The sequence below is a fragment of the Lepidochelys kempii genome, chromosome 6 (genome assembly GCF_965140285.1).
Source record: "Lepidochelys kempii isolate rLepKem1 chromosome 6, rLepKem1.hap1, whole genome shotgun sequence".
NCBI classification, from domain to species: Eukaryota; Metazoa; Chordata; order Testudines; family Cheloniidae; genus Lepidochelys; species Lepidochelys kempii.
The window spans coordinates 87,396,616-87,418,538 of NC_136385.1; the positions used below are offsets into that span (position 1 = coordinate 87,396,616).

Sequence of the window (21,923 nt, forward strand, 5' to 3'; positions counted from 1 at the left end):
ACGTATCCCACCTAGTTCTATTATATTAAAAGGGCAATGGATATTAGAACATAGCTTTCCCAGCTCTTTTAATGACATAATTACAAAATAAAATAATAATTCCCAGCAGGAGAAATCCAATGCCAATAGAGGATTATGTTCATGGCTTTATGGTGGGGAATTTCCCTCTGTACTAGATACTGATATAGAGAATCAGTCTTTCAAATGTCTTGCGATATGATGATGCGGCTGTGGGAAAATATTGTCCAGAAATAAAAGCCCAAACTTCTATTCTGAGGTCAGTAGATTTTCTTCTTTTAACCTTAAATTAGACTCTTAAAAGAGAACTTGAAGGACGTATTTTATTACAAAAACAAATTCTTTAAAAATATTATTTTGAGATGTAGTTTTTATATGAAAGAGTTTTTTCTGAGACCAAATATACTATATATATATATATATATATATATATATATATATATATATATATTCCAGCTTCCTGATATTTTTGATGGATCATTTCTAAACATGTCTTATGTGAACCACAGCAGTTTTTCAGTGTTCAGAATATATTAGTCTCAAACATACCAAAAAAAAAAAAAAAAAAAACCCAGAAAGCAAATAAAAAGAGCCCATATATTATTTTTAAAATGTAAGATTTTTGAAACCAATCTTGGCTTTTTAGGAACCTATCTAATGATTTTTGATTGCTTGGGCTAGATAATACTGCTTCAGAGACAGAGGCCTGGAATGTGTTAAAAGTACATCTCAAAACCCTTTCAAGGTCAAAGGTGTTTGGTGTATTTGGAGAAGCATCCTTTTTTTATTTAAGGTGTATTTTTTAAGGTAATAAGTCAGAGGTGGGCAAACTATGGCCCGCGGGACCCTCCTGCCCGGCCCCTGAGCCCCTGACCTGGGAGGCTCACCCCCAGTCCCTGCCCCGCTGTTCCCCCTCTCCCGCAACCTCAGCTCATTGCACTGCCGGCGCAATGCTCTGGGCAGTGCAGCGGGGCTGCGAGCTCCTGGGGCAGCGCAGCTGCAGAGCCCAGCCTGATCCAGTGCTCTGTGCTGCACGGTAAAGGCGCAGGGAGCAGGGCAGGTTGGATAGAGGGCAGGGAAGTTCGGGGGAGTGGTCTGGGGGTGGTCAGAGGGCGGGGAACAGAGGGGTTGAATGGGGGCAGGGGTCGGGGGCAGTCAGGAATTGGGGGGGTTGGATGGGGCGGTGGGGGGCAGTCAGGGGACAGGGAGAAGGGGTGGTTGGATGGGGCAGGAGTCCCAGGGGGGCAGTAAGGAAGGAAAGGGGGGTTGGATGGGGCGGCAGGGGTGCAGTCTGGCGCAGGAGTTCCGGGGACAGTCAGGGGACAGAGAGAAGGGGTGGTTGGATGGGGAAGGAGTCCCAGGGGGGGCCGTCAGGGAGCAGTGGGGGTTGGATGGGGCAGGAGCCCGGGGGCGGCTATCAGGGGGCAAGACGTGTCGGGGGGGGGCGGATGGAGGGGCTGGGCCACGTCCCCCTCCCTTAACCGGCCCTCCATACAATTTTCGAAACCCGATGCGGCCCTCAGGCCAAAAAGTTTGCCCACCCCTGTAATAAGTGTAGCTGTAGCTATATTTGTGGCTACTCCTGGGAGGGAGAAGAGGTGGTCTGTTTGCAAAGATCCACCCACTTTTATAGTTAGAACAACATGTTCACAGTGGAAGTAGAATGGATCGAGGGTCATGCAACTTCCCAAACTGCTTTTCTCCACCTTGGGAGGGCCAGCATCCCAACTTGGCCTAGTTCAGGATTTTCCAAATTGTATACCACTGGTTGTATATTAGTTTGATGTTCCAGCCATCTGCTTCACACCAGTTCTTTTGGAAGGGGTAGGTGAACCAACATGAGAGCTGCAGGCCTGATCTGTCACACAGTGCTCCTACAATGTAGGAACTGCACACTGGGGACATCTGCGTGGCCACTCTGTGAATCTTCAATATGCAACAGGGGCTGGGTGGCGGCGATAACTGCAACGGTGCAATCTTCTCCCGAGTCTGAGGACAGCTGGATTTGTTGGCCCTCAGTTTCTGAGACAGCCTTGCCCAGGTGAACACTGGTGTCCCACGCCTCATTGGCGAATTACATCATTAAACTTTTAAATATTGCAGCTTCCCAGCCAGTGGCCTGATGTGAACAGGTGGCGATGCTCCAACACCCAGGACAGGCTAGGTTAGACAGTGCTGGCAGGAGGGGATGTTGCTGGTCACCCCCAGCCCTAACAGGGCCACCGGCAAAAGGTGCAGCCCCCCGGCGTGCCCTGTGCGCTTGGGGCAGGTGCAAAGGTCACAGCGACCCCCTGCCTGGGCAGGCAAGCGACAGCACCTCCAACACCTTGGAAAGAGGCCAGCAGAGCGCCTGCGCAGTGAAGGGCCGCTACCTCTCGTTTCGTTTGCATGCTCAGTATCAAAAGACCTCACGCTCCTGCGTCTGCGCAGTAGGCGGGGGTTTGTAGCTGCATGGGGGAGGGCAGGCTGTTGATTACACGCGTGCGCAGAGGAGCGGACGCGTGCTGTCGAAGCGTGTCGCGACTATACGCGAGCTAGCGGCTCCTCGGCCCTGGCTCATCGATGGTGTGTTATTTGCGCCTGCGCCGAGGAGCACGTGCCCGCGTGCCCCGGAAGCACTCCCTGTCCCAGACTCAGGCTGGTGGGAACGGGCCTTGCACGCTGCGTTACCGGCCGGTCTCCTGCGCCGCTGCCGCCTTCCCCCCGCCATGTCCCGAGGTTCCAGCGCCGGCTTCGACCGCCACATCACTATCTTCTCCCCCGAGGGCCGCCTCTACCAAGTAGGTGAGTGTCCGGCACGGCAGCCGCCGACCTGCCCCGTCATGGTGCGGGCCGGGCCCTTGCCCCGGGCCTGGGCCCGCCCGGCTCCCGGGGCCCGCCTGTGCTTGTTGCTCCGGGGGCGCTCGGGTCTGACGCTGCCGAGATTGGGGAGACGCTGCCGCCGTTTCTCGGGGGGCGGCTTGGGGGGTTGCCACAGGGGCGGTGTCCCAGCGCGGACTGCACCGTCATGGGGGGCGGGAGCTCAGCATGGCCCTCCCCCCACCACCGCTCCTGGGGGGTGGGGGGCTGCAACGCGCTCCACGAGCTACCCCTACGCACAGCGAGCGGGGGAGCGTAACCAGCCACCCAAAGTGCTTGCAGTCCCTCCCATCTTGGGGCCATCTGTAAATTTTATAAGCATACTCTCTACTCCATTAACGAAAATATTGAATAGTGCTGGATGCAGGACAGACCACTGTGGGACCCCTCTAGATAACGTTCCCCCAGTTTGACAGCAAACCATTGATCGTTGCATCTGATGAAGTGGGTTTTAGCCCATAAAAGCTTATGCCCAGATAAATTTGTTAGTCTCTAAGTACTAACAAGTACTACTTGTTTATTCTTTGCATAGTTTTCTCAGTTGTGTGTCCACATTATTGAAGTTTTAATCTGGACCACATTTCCCTAGTTTACTTATGAGAATGTCATGGGGGACTGTGTCAAGAACCTTACTACAATTAGGATATATCATTCTCCCGCTTCTCCACTAGGTCAGTAAACCTGTCAAAGAAGGAAAATAGGTTGATTTGATCTTGACAAATCCATGCTAATCATTACTTTAAACCCTATTCTCCAAATGCATATAAATTGATTGTTTAATAATTTGTTCCAGTATCTTTCCAGGTATAGAAGTTAGGTTGACTGGTCTATAATTCCCTTAAAGTAATAAAAATAAATGGAGAATTTAGCATTCTAGGTTTGCTACATGATTACCTGAAGTAGTTGGGGGAAGGGAAGTAATGGAATGTGACTGATTAAGAATATTATTTTTGAGCAGCCAGTCAGTTTTCAGGTTGACTCTTTGCTTTCTTGGATGGCCCATGAATGTTTGTTAGTTCCAAACACTTTTGTTGGCTGCCATACTAATAAAAAAAATGCAAAGCACTGATTCGTGTAATGCTCGACTGTCCAGATACTTTTCATTCTAAAAGTGTTCTCAGATGTGCATTATCTTACTAGCAAACTTCTTATGTATTAGGGAGAATTGGGCAGTCTCTGGAATTCATTGCCAAGTCAAGAAGATTCTCTCAACTTTAGCATGTACACAATTATTTCCTGCAGTTGTTATACTCTCAACCTGCCACAGTCCCCATCTCTCCAGGTAGAGAACTGGATTAGATGGGAGCACTGTTCTTAGGATCCAACTGTTATAGCACCTTCACGGGCTTGAAGCATGGTGGTTGTATATGTTTATGCTTCTGAAATATTCTTAGCCTCCCACCATCTAGGGGATCAGAAACTTGGGAATTGACATGGCAGTGCAAAGCTCTCTCACTTGCCATACCCAAATTAATCAAATGCTGTATCCTGTTGGATTAGAAAAAACTGTGGTTCTGCATAAATAAAAAAAATACTGTTGCTGTGTAATAACTGAATTGGGACAATCTGAAAATAAAACTGTTTAATTTAGGATATAGATTTAACATAGGGACAAACAAATCAGTATGTGTAGTACAGTATGGCTTTTTTCCCCTCCCACTTTAGTCCCTTATAAATTCAAGTTGCTTAATATAATTATTCAAAATATACTTTAGTTTGTTAAATTAAATGTTGAAAACAATTGGGTAGCACATTGAATGTGACTGCGTGTGCTATAGGGAAGAGCTGACTTTAGGAAGAACTTTGTCTTTTACTTCCCAAAGCTGAGAAACTTGCTGCTGAAATGATGCATGGGTGCTTGGAGAAGGCAACAGTTCTTTTCAGAAGCACCCCTTGTTGCTGTTAACTTGCCTCAGTACTGGCATTCCTGTGTCTTCTATTGTGTCAGCTTTACAAAGAGGAGGTTTCTTTCAAGTAGAATTTGTTGCATAGGTGTGCCTCAATTTCCCCTTTTCCCATTGTTGCGAAGTTCTGCATGCTGTGCAGAGCCTGCTGCAGTTTGAATACATATGCACAGTACCACTGAAATGCTGAAGGATGAAAGTCTGTATAAATGTCAAATACAGTACAGACTCATTTATCTGCGAATCTGCTTAACGCGCGGTAGTGCCATGCCTCCCAGTGCTACCTATTTAACACGTGGGACTCATTAACATGCGGTTCAGGAACTTGCTATATAGCGCTACAGATTTCCTCACTAATTCACTGACAGATCGATGAAATGTGGAGCGGAAACGTGTTGTACATCTTTACAGATATTGGTAAAGACTTATCATGCATGCTTAGTCATTGTCACGTAGAGAGATATATAGTAATATATATACACACTACATTAGAAAATTTTAACCGTAGGCCTAATATAATGGTAGAGGGAAAGCATCAGCATTCCTACACTGTGGTAGAAAAGCTAGCTGCAATAGATAGAGTAAATAGCGGAGAAACCTAAGCCGAAATTTCAAAAGATACTGGGATTGCCGAACCTTCTGAGGAGGACTAAAAACTGATCTAAACTGAACGGCTTTGTACAAAATATTGATTCTGCTGTGGGGCTTAAGCGAAAACGTGTGCGCTATTCAGCGAAAACAGACAAAGCCATGCACACGTGGTTTGCTCAGGAAAGGCTGAAAGGAATGCCGCTAAGTGGGCCAATTCTTCAACCCCAAGTGACAAAATTTGGAAATTTAACAGGGGATGAATCCTTCCAAGCCAGCAAGGGGTTTATAAGTCATTTTAAAAAGCGTCATGGCATAGCGCAAGTATTGATTTTTGGAGAAAGCCAATGAATCAGCCGTGAACGCATTTCATCTGCGGTGAATGATAGACTTCATAAGAAAAAAAAGCACGAGACAAAAAGAGCACTAAACTGCTTTTTTTCCCTAAGGGAATCAGACACTTTTTTCAGCATGGCCCTCTTAACCCGTGGTCCGTTAACACGCGGTCGTGACGGCTTGACTCCCAACATCTGTGCATAAACGGGTCTGTACTGTACTATTGCAATAAAATTACTTAATTGGGACAAGTTAAATTGCAACAAAGGCTTTCTTCGGATATCTCCCTGGAAACTGAGGTAGCGCAATTTATAATGAATGCTTAATCAGAACATTATTAGCATAAATTTTGTTTACTAGTTATAAATTTACCTAGTGCCAAATAGTTAAGTAGTTGATAATTAGGTGTTATGTAAATATGAATTTATAAGCTCTCCTCTTTTAATACACAAGTTACCAAATAAAATCATGGGGAACTTACTTGTTAAGTGCTTAGGAGGCCATAGTCAACAGCAGTGTGGTTTAAGAGATGGAGCCAAATAATTCTAGATAATTGGACTTACAACTTCAGTTGTCGGTTTCTTCTATATAAATAAAATAAAATTCTTTTGGGGAATAAAGTCATTAATGCGATGTTAAGATCCAGAAAATGTTGAGGGACTGCTGAAAGCTCAACCTTTATTTCTGGGCCCCTTGTGATTTTCTTGTTATATGGTCTCTGTCACAAATGGTTTGTTGATTAAGTGCTGTGTATGTAATATAACAAACAGGAATTGCTTATTCATTCTTACAGTACAGACTTGTTTTGATTTAATTTTAAGTCTGAATATCTAATCCAGTGGCTTTAAAATTATAACCATTTAGTTTCTTCAAGTGGAAAGGTTTTTTTTAACTTCAGTTTTTTACATAGCTTCAAAGTTAATGTTTTAACATTGAGCCATTTCAGTCAACCACTGAACTGCTTTTCCTTTATTTGGCTTGTTTTGCAGGTCTTGCTGAGACTTAAAAATCAAGCCAGGCATGAGTACTTGGCACTGTAGTGTAGCTTACTATATAAAGTTTATAAGAAATTTTATTTTATACGCTATATTTAACATAACATCTTGAAGGTGGTAAAGTTAAGGTTGAACTTTCAAACTTAAATCTGTATGTCCTGACTTGACTACCTGATTATTTTTTTTATTAAACCTTAATGTTGCTTGTCTTCCCTCTGGCAGGGACGCAGAATTTCTTGTTTCAAATTTTAAAAGGGAGAGCAACAACATCTAATACTGTTCAGCACTCTAATTGAGCAGAGGAGAGTCAAGCTCGGTATATTTGTCCATTGGGACAAGCTGTTGCAAACAGAGGGCTTGGTCCCCAGTGGGATATATGTGTGTGGTGGGCTTGCAGCCTCTGCCCCCAAATATAATATTAGTGGCAATGGTACAAGTATTTCTGATTATATTTATCTTTCTAGAATATGCTTTTAAGGCTATAAACCAGGGTGGCCTTACATCAGTAGCTGTTCGTGGGAAAGATTGTGCAGTAATTGTAACACAGAAGAAAGTACCCGTAAGTAGAACAAACACACACAACCCTATTTCTGGAATGCAAATAGCAAATTTAGTGAAATTATCAGCCATGTGTCTGTGAATCAAACCAGTGGTTTTCAAACTGCAAGTCGCAACCCAGTACTGGTCACAGCGGCTCTGGTCAACACCACAGTCCAGGCCGTTAAAAGTCCAATCAGTGGTGCTGCCCGGCTAAGGCAGGCTAGTCCCTACCTGTTCTGACTCTGCGCCCTGGAGCGGGGGGGCCACAGGGCTCCGTGTGCTGCCGTGAGCACCGAATCCACACTCCCATTAACCGGGAACTGGCCAATGGGACCTGGGGAGGGTGGTGCCTATGAGCTGGACCAGCTGCTGGCCACTTCCAGGGCGCAGTGCGGTCTGCAATGCCAGGACAGGCAGGAAGCCTGCCTTAGCACCCCTGCTGCGCTGCTGACCGGGAGCCGCCTGAGGTAAGCCCGCGCCCAAATCCCGCATGCCAACCCCAGCCCTGAGCCCCCCCCCCCAACCTGGAGCCCCCTCCTGTACCCCAAACCCCTCATCCCTGGCCCCACCCCAGAGCCCTGATCCTCTCCTGCACCCTAACCTCCTGCCCCTGTTCTGTTGGGTCGCGGGCATCAGTTTTCTTCAACTAGGTCGCCAGAAAAAAAAAGTGTGAAAACCACTGAATTAAACCATACCAGTTTGCCATTATGCCTGCCCTGACTTGCCTTCCTTTTGCTGCTCAAGCGTCTTCTCAGCACCCAATGCCACGCCATATAGTTCCGTTATTGCAAAGCCCTGGGCCACCTGAGAATACATCTGTCTTTGAGGTGTAGGACTGTTTACCTGTGCATTTTTCCCAGTTCTGCTGTTCTGAAACCTTACCTGTAAAGCACTGTATCAGTGGTACAGAGAGGAAGACTTCAGTAAATGTCTGTCAGCACATTGAATGGAGTGACACAGCAATGCTGAGGAAGAGAAGCAGGCAAAAATTTAACTCCTAATTTGAAGAGCAGCAAACATACTAGGGGTTACTAAATCTTTGTCTAGGGATCTTCAAAATTGTCCTGGGGAAGAGGTTTCCATCTTCCTCCATTGCACCTCAGTGACTAATCTTTGATGGGGTCCCCTTCTTCCTTTGCTACCTGTTTGACTGATCACTGGAACATAGTAGTAGAAATTCTTCCCACATTTCTGCAGAACAAGATACTAGGAACTTATAGTGGAAATTCAGCAACTCTGTGCAAATGCAGTGTGATGTTGGAACTTTCCCCCTCTTTCCAAGCTGATAGTAGATAGTGGAGTGCTTGGAAGACCATTTCCACTGTAATTTTCTGATTTCTGCCTCTTGTTGGCCTGAGGACAGGTCTACACTTAAAATGCTGCATTGATGCAGCTGCACCACTTAAGTGAAGACACTCCTACACTGACGGGAGAAGCTTACCCATCAACACAGCACTGTTTGCATGGGGAGGTTATGGTCGGTATAACTGCATTGCTCAGGGGTGACGTTTTTCCCCTGTAGCGTAGACCTGGCCTCAGTGATCTGGTAATAATATATGGGTAAAGGACTATTGTTTCTTTTAAATTATTTCAGTATTTTTGTCTATTAGGACAAGTTATTGGATTCCAGCACAGTGACTCATTTATTCAGAATTACTGAAACTATTGGATGTGTAATGACAGGAATGACAGGTAATTTACCTTCTGTTTAAATATCCAAATTTTTAAAATACTTTCTTTTATTACTTCATTTCATGTTATGTTGATGTTTGCAAACTCCTGTAATCCAAAATTGGAGATGAGGCTTAAGAGATTTGCTATTTACAAACTGACAATTTATTTAAATAGATTTAGCACAGTGGGATCTTCCAGGGTGGAGATCAGGTTATTACTATCAACAGCATATCCAGCAATTCAATGTGGTGTGTTTTCAAGAACTTTCTCTAAACATTTTTTTAGTGGAAGTAGTGCTTACTTTAGTGGAAGTAAATATTTTGTCTTTTATATTAGCTGACAGCAGGTCTCAGGTTCAGAGAGCCCGCTACGAGGCTGCTAACTGGAAATACAAGTATGGCTATGAGATCCCAGTGGACATGCTGTGTAAAAGGATTGCAGATATTTCTCAGGTCTACACACAAAATGCTGAAATGAGGCCTCTTGGTTGCTGTAAGTATAGTAAAGTGTACCAAATTGATAAATCTAAGATACAGATTTTTTTAAATTAAACATATGGGAACAAATTCTAACCAACTTTTCTAGATATGTAAAATGATATGGGCATATTGTAAAGAGTAGTGGTGACTAATGGTTAAAACAGGTGTTGGCATCTGGACTGTGGGATTATGTTGCTGTTTCTTCAATTGACTCGCCATATGAACTCAGGCAAACCATTTCACTTTGAGGAAGCCTAATTTAGTCAAAAAATGCTGTTGCAAGGAGGAGAAACGTTTTGGGAAACCTGCCTGCTCTCCTAGTGGGCTGCTTGCAGTCTGGGTTCCAGGGTCCATAGCTCCAGAGAGTAGCCCTTCCTTCAGGGACCCTGAAGTATCTGACTCCCTCACATGTAGCAGGGAGCCTAGCAGCCCCTGGGACTTCTAGGCTCCCAGCTGTGCGGCAGGAAGGGCACCAGAGCGTGGAGCCTAGAAACCCTGAGTGTCTTGCTGTAAGTGTAGCCCCACCAGGCTAGGGCTTCCAGTCTCCTTGCTTGGACCTGGGAGCCTCACCTCTATCTGGGGCTGGGCTTCCAACTCCATAGCGGGGAGCCCGGAAGCCTAGAGAACCCAGCTCCAGCAGGGGCTCTAAGGGGGTTCTAGGATCCCTTCCACAGAGCTTGGAAATCCTGGGACTGGCTTACAGGGTCTGCAGCCCTCAAAAGTAGCCCCAACATGCAGACTTCCCTGGGGCCAGGGAGCAGAGCTGCAGACACTGGGAGCACTAGCAGAAGCTCAATTAAGTTTACATTCTTGTCAGTTTCACGAATTTTGTTCAGAAACACGGTCTTTTGGTGTTTCTGAAAGAAGTTTCTTGGTTTTGCTGAGAAATTGACAAATTTGGTTTCATTCCTATGCGAAATAACCCCAATTTTAAAAAAACCTGAAAATTAGTGCAGACCAAAAATACAAGTTTCAGCCAGCTCTATTTATGGTGCTTAATCTGCTCAGAGTGTACTGAGGTTTTAATTTACTGTTTTAAAATTGCATATTGAATGTATATACAATGGTAAATCTCAACTCCGCATCTGTTTATTACTTGTACTTAGCACATGCATAAAATTAGTAGTTCAGAGATCTTAAATCTACACTGGTAAAGTCAGATGAGCATCTAAGATCTACAAGTTTAATTGTCTTTGAAGTTCTTTCTTTTCCTTCACTTTTTTAAATCTATGAAATTAAATAGAAATGTAATGCAGTGTGAGGCAATATTGTAAAGTTAAAATGTCAGTCAAAAATGTACAAGTTAAGGTTCCAGTGCTTTCATTAACTTGACTATGCAACGTATTTGTAAGATTTCCTATTTTTTTTCCAGGTTAAATGTATGATTAAATTTATGACATTCTACAAAAAAAAAATAGTACAGGATGGGCTCTGCGGCTGACTTTTTAACCTTGTTACTGGCACCTTAACTTCTGTATTACCTGACCTTGTGGCTCTCTCGCAAAGTCAACACTGCATTGAATGAATGGTTTGTTTTGTGTGAGATAAAAACCTGGTTTGGTCTAAAATGAGGTACAGTTCCTAGAAATGAGGTGCAATTGAGCAGTATGTCACCTTAGTGATAAAGGGGAAATGTGAACCTCAGAATAATGGGGCTAGGTCCAAAAAGGTATTTAACTGTGCACTGTCCCGGTTCATACTAGAGGAGAGTCTACGTTCTAAAAATCAGAATCCCCAATCACATGGCACTTTGGTTATATCAAAAATTAAAATGTAAAGTTATTTTATTTATAGGCATGATACTGATTGGTATTGATGAAGAACATGGCCCTCAGGTATACAAGTGTGATCCTGCAGGTTACTATTGTGGGTTCAAGGCCACAGCTGCAGGAGTCAAACAAACAGAGTCAACCAGCTTTCTTGAAAAGAAAGTGAAGAAGAAATATGACTGGACGTTTGAACAGACAGTAGAGGTAAGCCAGAAGGGGAAAATCAAACTGAGCCAAAAGCGCTCTACTGCCTGTAGTGCTTGTGTAAAGGGTTATGATGCAAAGAAGTGTTTGTGTTTCCTCCTTTTGTTAGGTGCATTTTTTAATCAGTGTTTCATAAGGCTGTTCATATGCCCAAATGTCCCACCAGTGTATCAAAGATTCCTTGTAAAACACAAAAGTCGTACACATTGACATTAGAATGTTGTATTAGATGGCTTGCCACCATTTGCCCTCCAATATCTATATATAGTTGGCTTTGCCTTAAGGATTTTCTCAATGTTATTGTTTAGTTGTTGGATGTGTAATATTTTCCTTCCTTGTAAACTGACAAAAGCAGTGAAATCTAGTTTTGTTCCACCCTTCAAGTTCTTTTGACTATAGACAGTGTTTTTCCTTTTAGAAATAGGATTCTTATATTAGCACAAACTGAACTAAAGTCATTTACTTGTTATCAGCTTTCAGTGCTCCTGGCCTGTTACTGCAGAGTTGTCATTGCCATTTTAAGTGTGGTGGTTGCTCAGGATCCTGCATTGTGGAAGCCAGGAAATCCTGTCATCAGTTTGTAGTTGTCATATTGGATTTGCTGTCTGAGGAGCAAGTCACTGAAGATGGTTTTGAAGGCTTTTAAACCAACCTGCATGCGAGAAAGCACTTTAAAATAGGAGGTTACTATATTCTAGGAGGTTATGTAGCACCAGTGCTGACAGTTGTGGTGAGTGCAGATGATTTTTGCAGCTGCAATGCTAGAATCGTCTTGGTCAAGGATGCATCTCCTCTAATGGAGATGTATATCCATAGGGCTACCAGTAGAAGCCTTGATAGGAAGATAGTGACTTCCTGATCCTCCATATTTGGCCTGTTAGAGGGGCAAGGTACTAAAAGTGCAGTTATGCCAGAGATTATAGTGCTATTTTCAGCGAGGGAAGTGGTGAGTTTACTATGCATTTTAGGGCAGATTTTAAAATTACTTTCTGTAAGTCAGTTGAGGGTGTGCATGTGTGTGGGGGTTCCAGTTGTATTTTTCTTTCCTCTGAAACTGACCACAAAACAAGTAGCTCCTAAAAATAAGTTATGGAAGCTAATATGTCCCCATTGAACATCAGTCCCACTGCACTCTGATTTCTTGTACATGGATACTATTTATCCTGCTTTTCCACTGAAGGAAAGATGAAGGGCCAGGAAATCACCATGATCCTAGTACTACAGAGTGTGGCTGGGTATAGTAATGCACTGACTGACTCCTGTGATACTCCATTCAGCAATTGTATGCCTGTTATTGCATATGTGTACATGTAGTAAGTATAATGCCAGCTATTATGGAAATCATCATTCAAGACACAGCCTTAATATGTAAACACTATCTTGTGTAAATTTTCCTTACTGTTTCAGCTAAACATAAGAGATTTGAGTTTAAACAATCCTCTTCATGATCCATCTATTTCTCCTATCTGATCTTGTGATACACCAAACACTGCAGTCACAAACTATAATAACCTTAAAATAAAATCCTCCACTGCAGGATTCAACAGGAGATGGCTTATTTAAATACAGATACATGTTTAGAAATGGAATTGAGAAGTTTAGCTAAATTGTTACGGTTTTTCTTCAAGTCTGCACTACTGTGTAAGCTTTTAAAAAGCTTTGTTAGCATTAGAACATGTTAACACTTTGCTTATATTCAGTTACAAATTACAGCCTTATAGGGACAATTAAACAGTCATAATTTTAACACCTAAAATTATTAGAGCTGAAAACTGGGGTTTTCAAAAGAGCATTAAGGGTGTTAGTTCAATGTGAGATGAATACCTAACTCCTTCAGACTCTTGAGTATCCCATCCAAAATAGTTGTCTCAAAAATAAAAATTATTTTGCCATTGTTTGCTGGCTTCTTGTGTATCACTCACATTGGGCAATTGAAGTAGATTGAGTCTATTCCTAGTCAGTTTCATATTCTGTTTTTAATGCATAGCACTGCAATGTTTTGGAAGCAAATGCTTGAAAGGAATGTTTAAATGCAAATAAGTTCCAATCAATTCATAGAAACACGTCTATTGGTGTCCTTTTTTTAATTTTGTAAAAATATCTTCACAAGCCTATATTTTGGGCTATGTTGACCCCATTAAATGTTCCTTTTAAAATTTGAGTCAGCCATGATAAGTGACTCTGCTGAGCAAAACCAAGAAACCTGATGGCATCTTCATGCTTTTCCAGGATCCTAGTGAAAGCCTTTAAGTGATGTGTGTTTGATTAAAAAGATTCTTTCATAATCTGGCTTCTACTGGACCCTGTAATGAAGGCATAATACTACTACAACACATCAGTTTAGTGTTTCAGAAATTATTGCATTTCTATTTATTTTTCAGTTTAAATAACAAGATGATGCCTATCCAAGGCTCTAGTCACCCTAATACACCATTAACAATACGATATCAGCAACATTAAAATCAGTTTGGCCAGCTAGCCATCTACAAAAGATCTTTTCTGTCCCTTCATTGTTATGAGAAGCCTCAACATTACAGTTATGACTTCAGTGCAGGATTAAGTATGGAAAGAGGTTGAGAGAGAACACTTGTAACACATACCTTGGATAATTAGTAAAAACAGAAAAGGTAATAATCATGGTTAAGTGCAGTATTTCTTCCCCAATATGAGGGCATGTTATAAAAAAAGATCATAATGAAATAGAAACTGCACAAGTGACTTGTATATCTGTTTGTGAAAAGCATGGTGGTGATTCCAAGTCCTCAAAAAAAAAAAAAAACCACCAAGGTAAAACTGGCTTGTAATTAAGATGTCTAGATTGTTTTCGGTTTTTTTGTTGGTGGTAAATGTGTTCTATTTCCAGCTCAAATCAAAAGATTTTAACCTTTGCATGGTAAACAACTTGTTGGATTTTCTTATCAGGAAATCCCAAGATACACTGATTATTAAGGGGGTCCTTATCTTGTAGATCATTTGCCTGGGGTGAAGAGAGAGCTGAATTTTGCAACAGGAGCAATTTATGTTTGAAAATTTGGGAGTATGTGGGGGAGAGATGGAGTGATTTAATTTGAAATTGAAAGGTGGTAGCTCTTGAAAATGTTTTGAGTGCTCTTTCTTCAGTATTTCTTTTATCTAACTTTTAGACAGGTATAACTTGCCTGTCTACTGTTCTGTCCATTGATTTCAAACCTTCGGAACTAGAAGTTGGAGTAGTTACAGTTGAAAATCCTAAATTCAGGTAAGTTAAATTACTGTAGTGGAACTTGCTGTGCTTTCTGGGTTATGAATGGCTAATTTTAACTCCCTCCCTTCAGAAAGGTAGATTAAAATATAGATGGAAATGAAGACATGGGGGGGGAATGGCTTGCCACTTTCTAAATATTTGGGGTGTGGGGAGAGTTTGACTTCCTTTCAGATCACTTTTTGCAGTTGGGAACTGTGGTCCTACTTTAAGCTCTGACTAGACAGGAAGACTTTAAAAAAAAAAACCAAACATGTTTTTAAGCAGCACTTAATTAAAACATTAGCACCTAGTATAGTCTGGTACTGACTAGACATGGTCTACCATCCTCTTCCCTTTCCATTGACCATGATAACTAACATGTTCTAGAGGTGTTAAACCTTGTATATGCTAGGTGTTAAATGGTGTTTAACAACATAGCATCATAGAAATGTAGGGCTGGATGGGACCGTGAGAAGTCATCTTGTCCATCCTTCTCTTTCCATTCCCCCACACCCCCATGCTGAAGCCTAGACACTATCCCTGACAGGTGTTTGGAGGCTTTTAAGAATAGGCTGGAAGACGATAGGGATTCTGTAACCTCTCTTGGAAGCCTGGCCTATTGCTTATAGTTAGATTTTCCTAATAAGTAAGTTAAACCTCCCTTGCTGCAGATTAAACCAATTACTTTTTGTCCTACCTTCAGTGGACATGGAGAACAGCTGATCACCTTCCTCTTTATAACAGTGTAGTGAAGGGAGACTTACCAACACAGCACCTCCTGCTGGTCATCTGGGAATTAGCTCTTTTCCAGTGTACAGAGCTCCCTCTGCAGGCCAGTGTCTTGCTTGCCACTGGCCCCGTGTCCCTCCCAGTGCCCTTTACCTCAGGGTTCTGCCCACAGCAGTAACCCCCTTACTCTGGGTCTCCCCTCCCTCTAAACCCATCTTGCCTCAGTGGCTACTGCCAGTCATCATCTAGACCCCGCTCACTGGGGCAAACTGCAGTCTGTAATGACCACTCATCATTGGCAAGGGGCTAACCCCAGCCTGCACCTCTGCAACCCCAATAACTGTGTAGGCCTTTACCAAGGCCTGCAGCCTGGAGGTTTACCAGGCTCGAGCTCCCTTGCCCTATTCCCCAGCACTGCTCCAGTTCTGGCCCACACCCCTCTTATCAGGGCCAGCTGGGCCCTAATTGAGCTGGCCACAGCTGTGGCTGCTACTCCAATCAGCCTAGCTTGGCTGTTTTAACCCCTGTTCTTCAGGAGTGGGGCAGCTGCCCCACCACAAACAGCCCTTAACCTATTTGAAGATTGTTATCAAAAACCCCTCAGTCTTCTTTTCTCAAGGCTAAAAATGCCCAGTTCTTTTGAAGTTTCCTCAGAGCTCAGGTTTTCGTGTTTGTTGCTCTACTCTAGGCTGTCCCAGTTTATCCACATCTTTCTTAGTGTGGTGCCCAGAATTGGACACACTACTCCAGCTAAGGTGTCACCAGAGCCTAACTGAATAGGACATTTACCTCCTGTGTCTTTTATATAAGACATTCCTGTTGATACACCCCAGAATAATAGCTTTTTTCATAAGTGCCTCACGTTATCAGCTCATATTCAGTTTGTGATCCACTATAATGCCCAGATCCTTTTGTGCAGTACTACTGCTTGGCCAGTCATTCCCCATTTTGTATATGTGCATTTGATTTTTTTTCATCCTAAGCGTAGTACTTTTCCCTTGTCTTTATTGAATTTCATCTTGTTGATTTAGACCAATTCTCGTCCAATTTGTTGAGGTTGCTTTGAATTCTAATCCTACCCTCAAAAGTGCTAGCAACCCCCTCCCGGCCTGGTTTCATCTGCAGATTTTTATAAGCACATTCTCCACTCCATTATCCAAGTAATTAATAAAAATACTGAATATTGAACACAGTAATTGCAACGTGTTCACTAACATGCATTTTTTAAAAACACTTTTTCCTAATATAGAGAAGGTCTTTGAGTAAACCTTCTGAAGTAAATATCACTGAGATAACTCTTGCTCATTCTTGAAAAGTGGTGGTTAGGTTTATGGGTACATGCAACTTAAAATATAGATTAAATCAGTGTTAGCTGCACCTTTTTCCTCCTCTCGATCTTTGAGTATACCCCTCCAGTTTTGAGTCTCTTGCCTTTACCTGTTGGGGTGTTGGATCTTTTGTCTTCACGTAATCTGGGGTGGAATACTGTGATTTTACAGCACCTTTTGCACTAACCATGATTACTCAGCAGGCCCAACTGGGTTGTGTGCCAGCAAGTCTTCCTTTCGGGAGCTGTGACCTCTGACCACTTGTGAACATGGGATCCAGATAGCTCTTTCAAAACAAATATTGTTTAATCTCAATAGTAGGAAGAAAGCATAGTAAGAGAACAGGGTTTTTAACACAAAAGGTCTACAAGCATATTTATTTTAAATAAACTTAGGTAGGATGTAGTTTACCCCAAACTCTGCCCCCCTGGGTTGTGGAGTCTGTCTACCCAGTTGATAAACCTACTAATTCCTTTGTTATCTTTGCTCCTTGAGCCTAGTCAGACTGGCTTGGCCATCTTTTGGGAGGGGTATCTGGGCGAGACTTCAACAGAGTTGGTTTTCTGCATTGTCCATTAAGAGTCAGTAACTGGGATTGTCTAGAGCTATTACCCACTTTCTGGTTGCGTGCACTGCTTGTATAAATGCTTTGTAATCATACTATGCAACAGAATAACAATCCCAAACGAAGACTCTTGAATCAAACTGCATCTCCCCCCTTGCTTCTGTCTTAATTGGTCATGTAAATTAGAGATCTTTAGTCATAGCTGTGTGCTAATCTGAATTTAGAACAGGGGGAAATATTTTTAATTTGAATGTAAGCTTTTTCTGTTATTTGGCTGGAAGCTAAGTTGTAGTACTGGTCGCTTCAGAATCCATGACTGAAGTAATCAGGAATAATGAACTTGGTTTATAAATTTTATGTAAACTTGGCCAAGCCCTACCTGAAAATATATATTTAAAAAAATTATGGATGGCTCTACCTCTGTCTGTTGGAACTTTTTTCCAAACATGCTTTAAAGACACCCCCGTTAAGGACACTGTACTCCATTGGCAAAGCCAGCAAGCTTATAAACGCTACAGGCCAAATAGCTCCATATCAAGTTTCTTATGAAGTCATTTGAAGATGGCTACGTTAAAGGCTGCATTTAGAATCACTGGGGGCTTTAGTATATACCTAGGTTCAAGGAACACATTGGCTCTAGTTGTGAAACCAGTGGAACTTGTAAGCTCCCTAGATCAATTAGGTCTGGATTTCTTTCTTTCTCTTCCTTTAAAATTGACATCATTGCAACCTTAAGGGGAAATATCAAATACAGAGTCTGGAACTTCCAAAAGGGATAGTTGTTTTCACAGCACTAACCTGGCCATGGTGTACATATATCTTCTGTTCATGTTTACTTAGTTAAATTTAATGTATTTGTTCTTTAATATTTAACCTGTGCAAGCATGGTGTAACATCAGTTTTGGGGATTTCCTAACTTGAGTGCTTGTTAATGCAATATTAAGGGTGAAATAATGCTGGCTTTTTGCATTTAATACATTTTAGGAAAACTAAATGCAAGTTAGCTCAGTGTTAAATGGCACAGAAGATTCCCTCCTAACAGGACACCTACTGCCATGCTCCCCTTTTTGCTGCTGCCATTCAGGGGCCCATGCTAAGGCTTTTCCCTTGTATTCCCTGACAGTGGGTGTGTATGCTGCGGGAGGTGGGACTTCCATATTTGGTCATAGCCATCCTTTCAAGAAAAGAGGGCCAGAATTTGAATCCCCTTTGGAGTAATGGTCCTACTGATTGCTTTGGACCACTCTTATTTTTTTTCCCCACCCCAGTACATCATAGTAGCTACCTCATCAGCTTTGCAAGGGTATTACTAATGACTATATAATGACCTGTTCTGTCCCACCACTGTCACCATTGCTCTCCAGGACCCTAGACTCTCTCCTGTTGGTTTTTCAAAAATAATCACCATGGCTCATTCATTGCTGTAGCAATTATTTTAAAAAGACAGAAGATGCAGCTGTACTACTTACATTTGTTTGTGGGGGCATTAAAGATGGAAGACAGTGGGTTAAGGGGAAGAATAAACAAAACTATTTCTGGAATGCTTTTTTTCCCCCTTTAGGATCCTTACAGAAGCGGAGATTGATACGCACCTCGTAGCTCTAGCAGAGAGAGATTAACTAGTTTTCCTAGTCGCATTGACTGCTTCTGGCAAGGATGTTTGGTAAAAAGAAAACACTTATTAATGGCTCTGGATTATGGTTTGAAAATGGAATGTTATATGGTGTATTTTACTCTGTCCAAATAAAACAGGTTTTTGAAACCGTTTGGTGTTTGCTTTAATTTTCATATTTTGGTTAAAACAAGAGCTTGCTTTTTTAGTGTTGTGAAAACATAATTCAAAATATGATAGCTTGGAACACTTTTGCAGTAATTTGCCTCTTGCCTAATGGGTTCTTGAAGGAAAAAAGGTAATGAATTGATTCCCTAGGTTTGGCACAACTAACTTTTTGTGTCACTATTAACCCCAAATGCTTATTTTGGGCCATTAGTTCTGATTTTGTCTTGTAATATTTCTGTACGTTTCTGTAGTGCCATTCATTACAAACCTTTCATCGCTTCTGTAACCCAGTAACATAGTACCCTATTTTATAGATGGAAAATATGAAAACTGGAGAAGGTAAAGTAACTTGCCCAAGTTCATACAGTGATACAGCAACGAAGCTGAGTCCATTCCTCAGCCATTTGACCACACTGTTTTCAAGATCACACTTTTTCTTCAGAATAGATGCTGAATATAACAAAAGACAGCACCCTCCACCACAACGTTCGGTTTAGCATCCCCACAGTTAGAACTTTCTGTTGGGGAAAAGTACATAAATCATTAGATTTTTTCGATTGAATTTGGCTGATTTAAGCCAAACTCCTTAAACTTCCTGATTTAAGGTGTTGGGCAACTGTGATGCTTCCCAGGGGTATCCAGGGTTGTGAGGCACCTCCCTACAACCTTCCCTTACCTGAGGATGTCTTGTCTGTGTCTATTTTGGGTCAGTTTCCCAGCACCACCGCCAGCCTCTGGCAGCACGAGCACTGCCTCCCAGATTGCTCCAGGCTTTTTGTCTGTCTCTCTTTTAGCACACACCAACCCAAGTCCTCCAAGTGTCCCTCTGGAGCGCCCAGCCCCTGATCCACTGAACGCTCTCAGAACGTCCAGATTCTGTGCTCCCAAAGGAATAATACATACCAACTTTCTAATTGCACCTCAGGATCAGCATTCCACTTAATTCAACAGAGTGAAAACAAGAACTTCTTTATTAACAAAGATACATATGATAGCAAGTAAGATTGTGTAACCATTTTTTCCAGTAAAACAATCACATGCTTTCCAAAGCATAAACTTAACTCACAAGACATTCCCCTGTCTCCTGTATACCCCAAGTCTCTTTCTCAGCATGTTCAACCAGGCTGGCTGAAATTTTCCTTCCCTTGTCTTTCCAGTTTGAAGGATAACAGGAATACCTCCGTACCTCCAGTTATACTTTACAAAAAATATGTTGTCTTTACTTGTCAACAGGATAACCCCTCTTGTTTTTTTTTTTTCTTGCAGCACTTCTAGTCTATTCATTAGCATTTGACTCAATCGGCAAATAAAATTCCATTGTGAGATACACAAGGGTCAACCACTGAGAGAAGTGTCTCCCACCTCCTGTCTGCAGAAATTTGTCTCAATACCCACAGAGTGACCTGCCTTTAACAACAAGGCATTGCGTATACTGAACACTATGTTCTCACTCCTTATGCATTATCTGCACATACATGTCATGCTGATTATGATGACTAGTGACACACATTCTTTCAATAGAACCTTACATGACCTCTTTTGGTGAACCATAGGGATCCATGTATCTCTCCCCTCTTCCAGTTGGTATCAAGAGGTCCTTGGTCACAGCAATGTAGATACCATCAGAGCATCAGTTAGAGACTGGTAAAGTCTGAGACCAAGATTGTCTTTGGAAAGAGATTCACCCTCACTCCTCCAAAAGAACTGTCTTAAGGAGAAGGTTGAGAGGGGCAGAAACATCTTAAGATTTAAGGTGGGGACAAAATCCTCCTGGCTGTGGGGGAAGTTGTCTGAGCAGCAGAGGTGAGATGAGGAAGGCTGGGGGGGCAGGGAGGTGAGGGAAGTATGGGACCAAGAGTCCTGCTGTTGCTTGGAAGGATGAAAATCTGCGGGAAGAACCCCAATCTGATTTAACTTTGCTCCTAGACCCTGCCTGGCACCCCCACTTGGGTTCTCAACACCCCACAAGCATTTGTGGGATTTAGGAATCTCCCTGCCTCCCAGTTCTCCACAATCTCTTGGACGTAAAGGGTGACTTTGCTGTAGCATAAGCATTTGGGATTCTCGACTTCCCTGGTCAGATGTAGAACCTTCTGCTCCTTGAACCAACAGATTTGCATCTTCTCTCACAGGTCACATGATGAGTGTTGCATGTGAGCTGTGAAAAGGAAAGAGACTTACCTTAAAAATGAAATGATTGTATCACTGTGTTGTCTCTGTAGACTACCTGATTCTAGGTCATGGTTTTGTGTTGAGCAGAGCACCTACTTTGCTGAGCTTTGTTGGAAGTCAGGCCATTGAGACCAACCCTGCTATTGGTTAACCACATCCACCTGGTAAATGAAATGACAAGGTTTTACTTTTCCAGTAAGCACTCTTGCTATAGATTAGGTTTTTTAAAGAAGGTATGTGTTAGAAGAATAGCAGGGGGAATGCAGAGGTGGATTGTGTAGACAGGCTTCTTTATTGCAGTACTTGTTCCCCTCAACCCAATTGTTGAGTAAGCACTGAGTTAATCACATCACACTCTTTTATCTAAGTTAATATGTAAATACCTATGTTTACTACAACACCCCCAAAACCCTTATTTAGTAATGTGAATGCCCATATACTGAATAAAATGATCCTTGCCCGTGTTTACAGCATTATGCATATTATACAGACACTTTTATCTTGAAGGTACATTTCTTTGCAGTAATTGTAGCCACAAGTTCCCTTTATCAGCAGTTCACAGGGGAGGGAGAAAGGGGCCATGACCCTGAGCTTGTTTATGTAGCTGGGAAAGGAAGGGGTAGGGAAAAACTGTTTTACACAAAGAGTATCCTTTAGACACCCACATTCCTTCTGCAGCTGCAACGCTTATCAATCCTTAACAAGTAGAAGGGAAGGGAAAAGGATGGCAACTTATCTATCAAGTGGAGAAGTAGTGCTT

At 42.5% G+C, this 21,923-nt stretch overlaps 1 protein-coding gene across 3 annotated transcripts; it reads left to right on the plus strand.

Annotated features, from left to right (window-relative positions):
• Window positions 1–2,524: 2,524 nt before the first annotated feature.
• PSMA6 (proteasome 20S subunit alpha 6) lies at window positions 2,525–18,973 on the plus strand. 3 transcript variants are annotated; one of them, XM_073349035.1, is made up of 7 exons: window positions 2,525–2,798; window positions 7,165–7,259; window positions 8,851–8,932; window positions 9,251–9,406; window positions 11,188–11,366; window positions 14,510–14,604; window positions 18,773–18,973. In XM_073349035.1, the coding sequence occupies exons 3-7, from the start codon at window positions 8,917–8,919 to the stop codon at window positions 18,828–18,830; spliced, it is 504 nt and encodes a 167-aa protein (XP_073205136.1). In that variant the 5' UTR covers window positions 2,525–2,798; window positions 7,165–7,259; window positions 8,851–8,916; the 3' UTR covers window positions 18,831–18,973. The 3 variants fall into 3 exon arrangements, with proteins under 3 accessions (XP_073205136.1, XP_073205134.1, XP_073205135.1); XM_073349033.1 differs by having other exon boundaries at window positions 2,636–2,802; XM_073349034.1 differs by lacking the exon at window positions 14,510–14,604 and having other exon boundaries at window positions 2,636–2,802.
• Window positions 18,974–21,923: the final 2,950 nt, after the last annotated feature.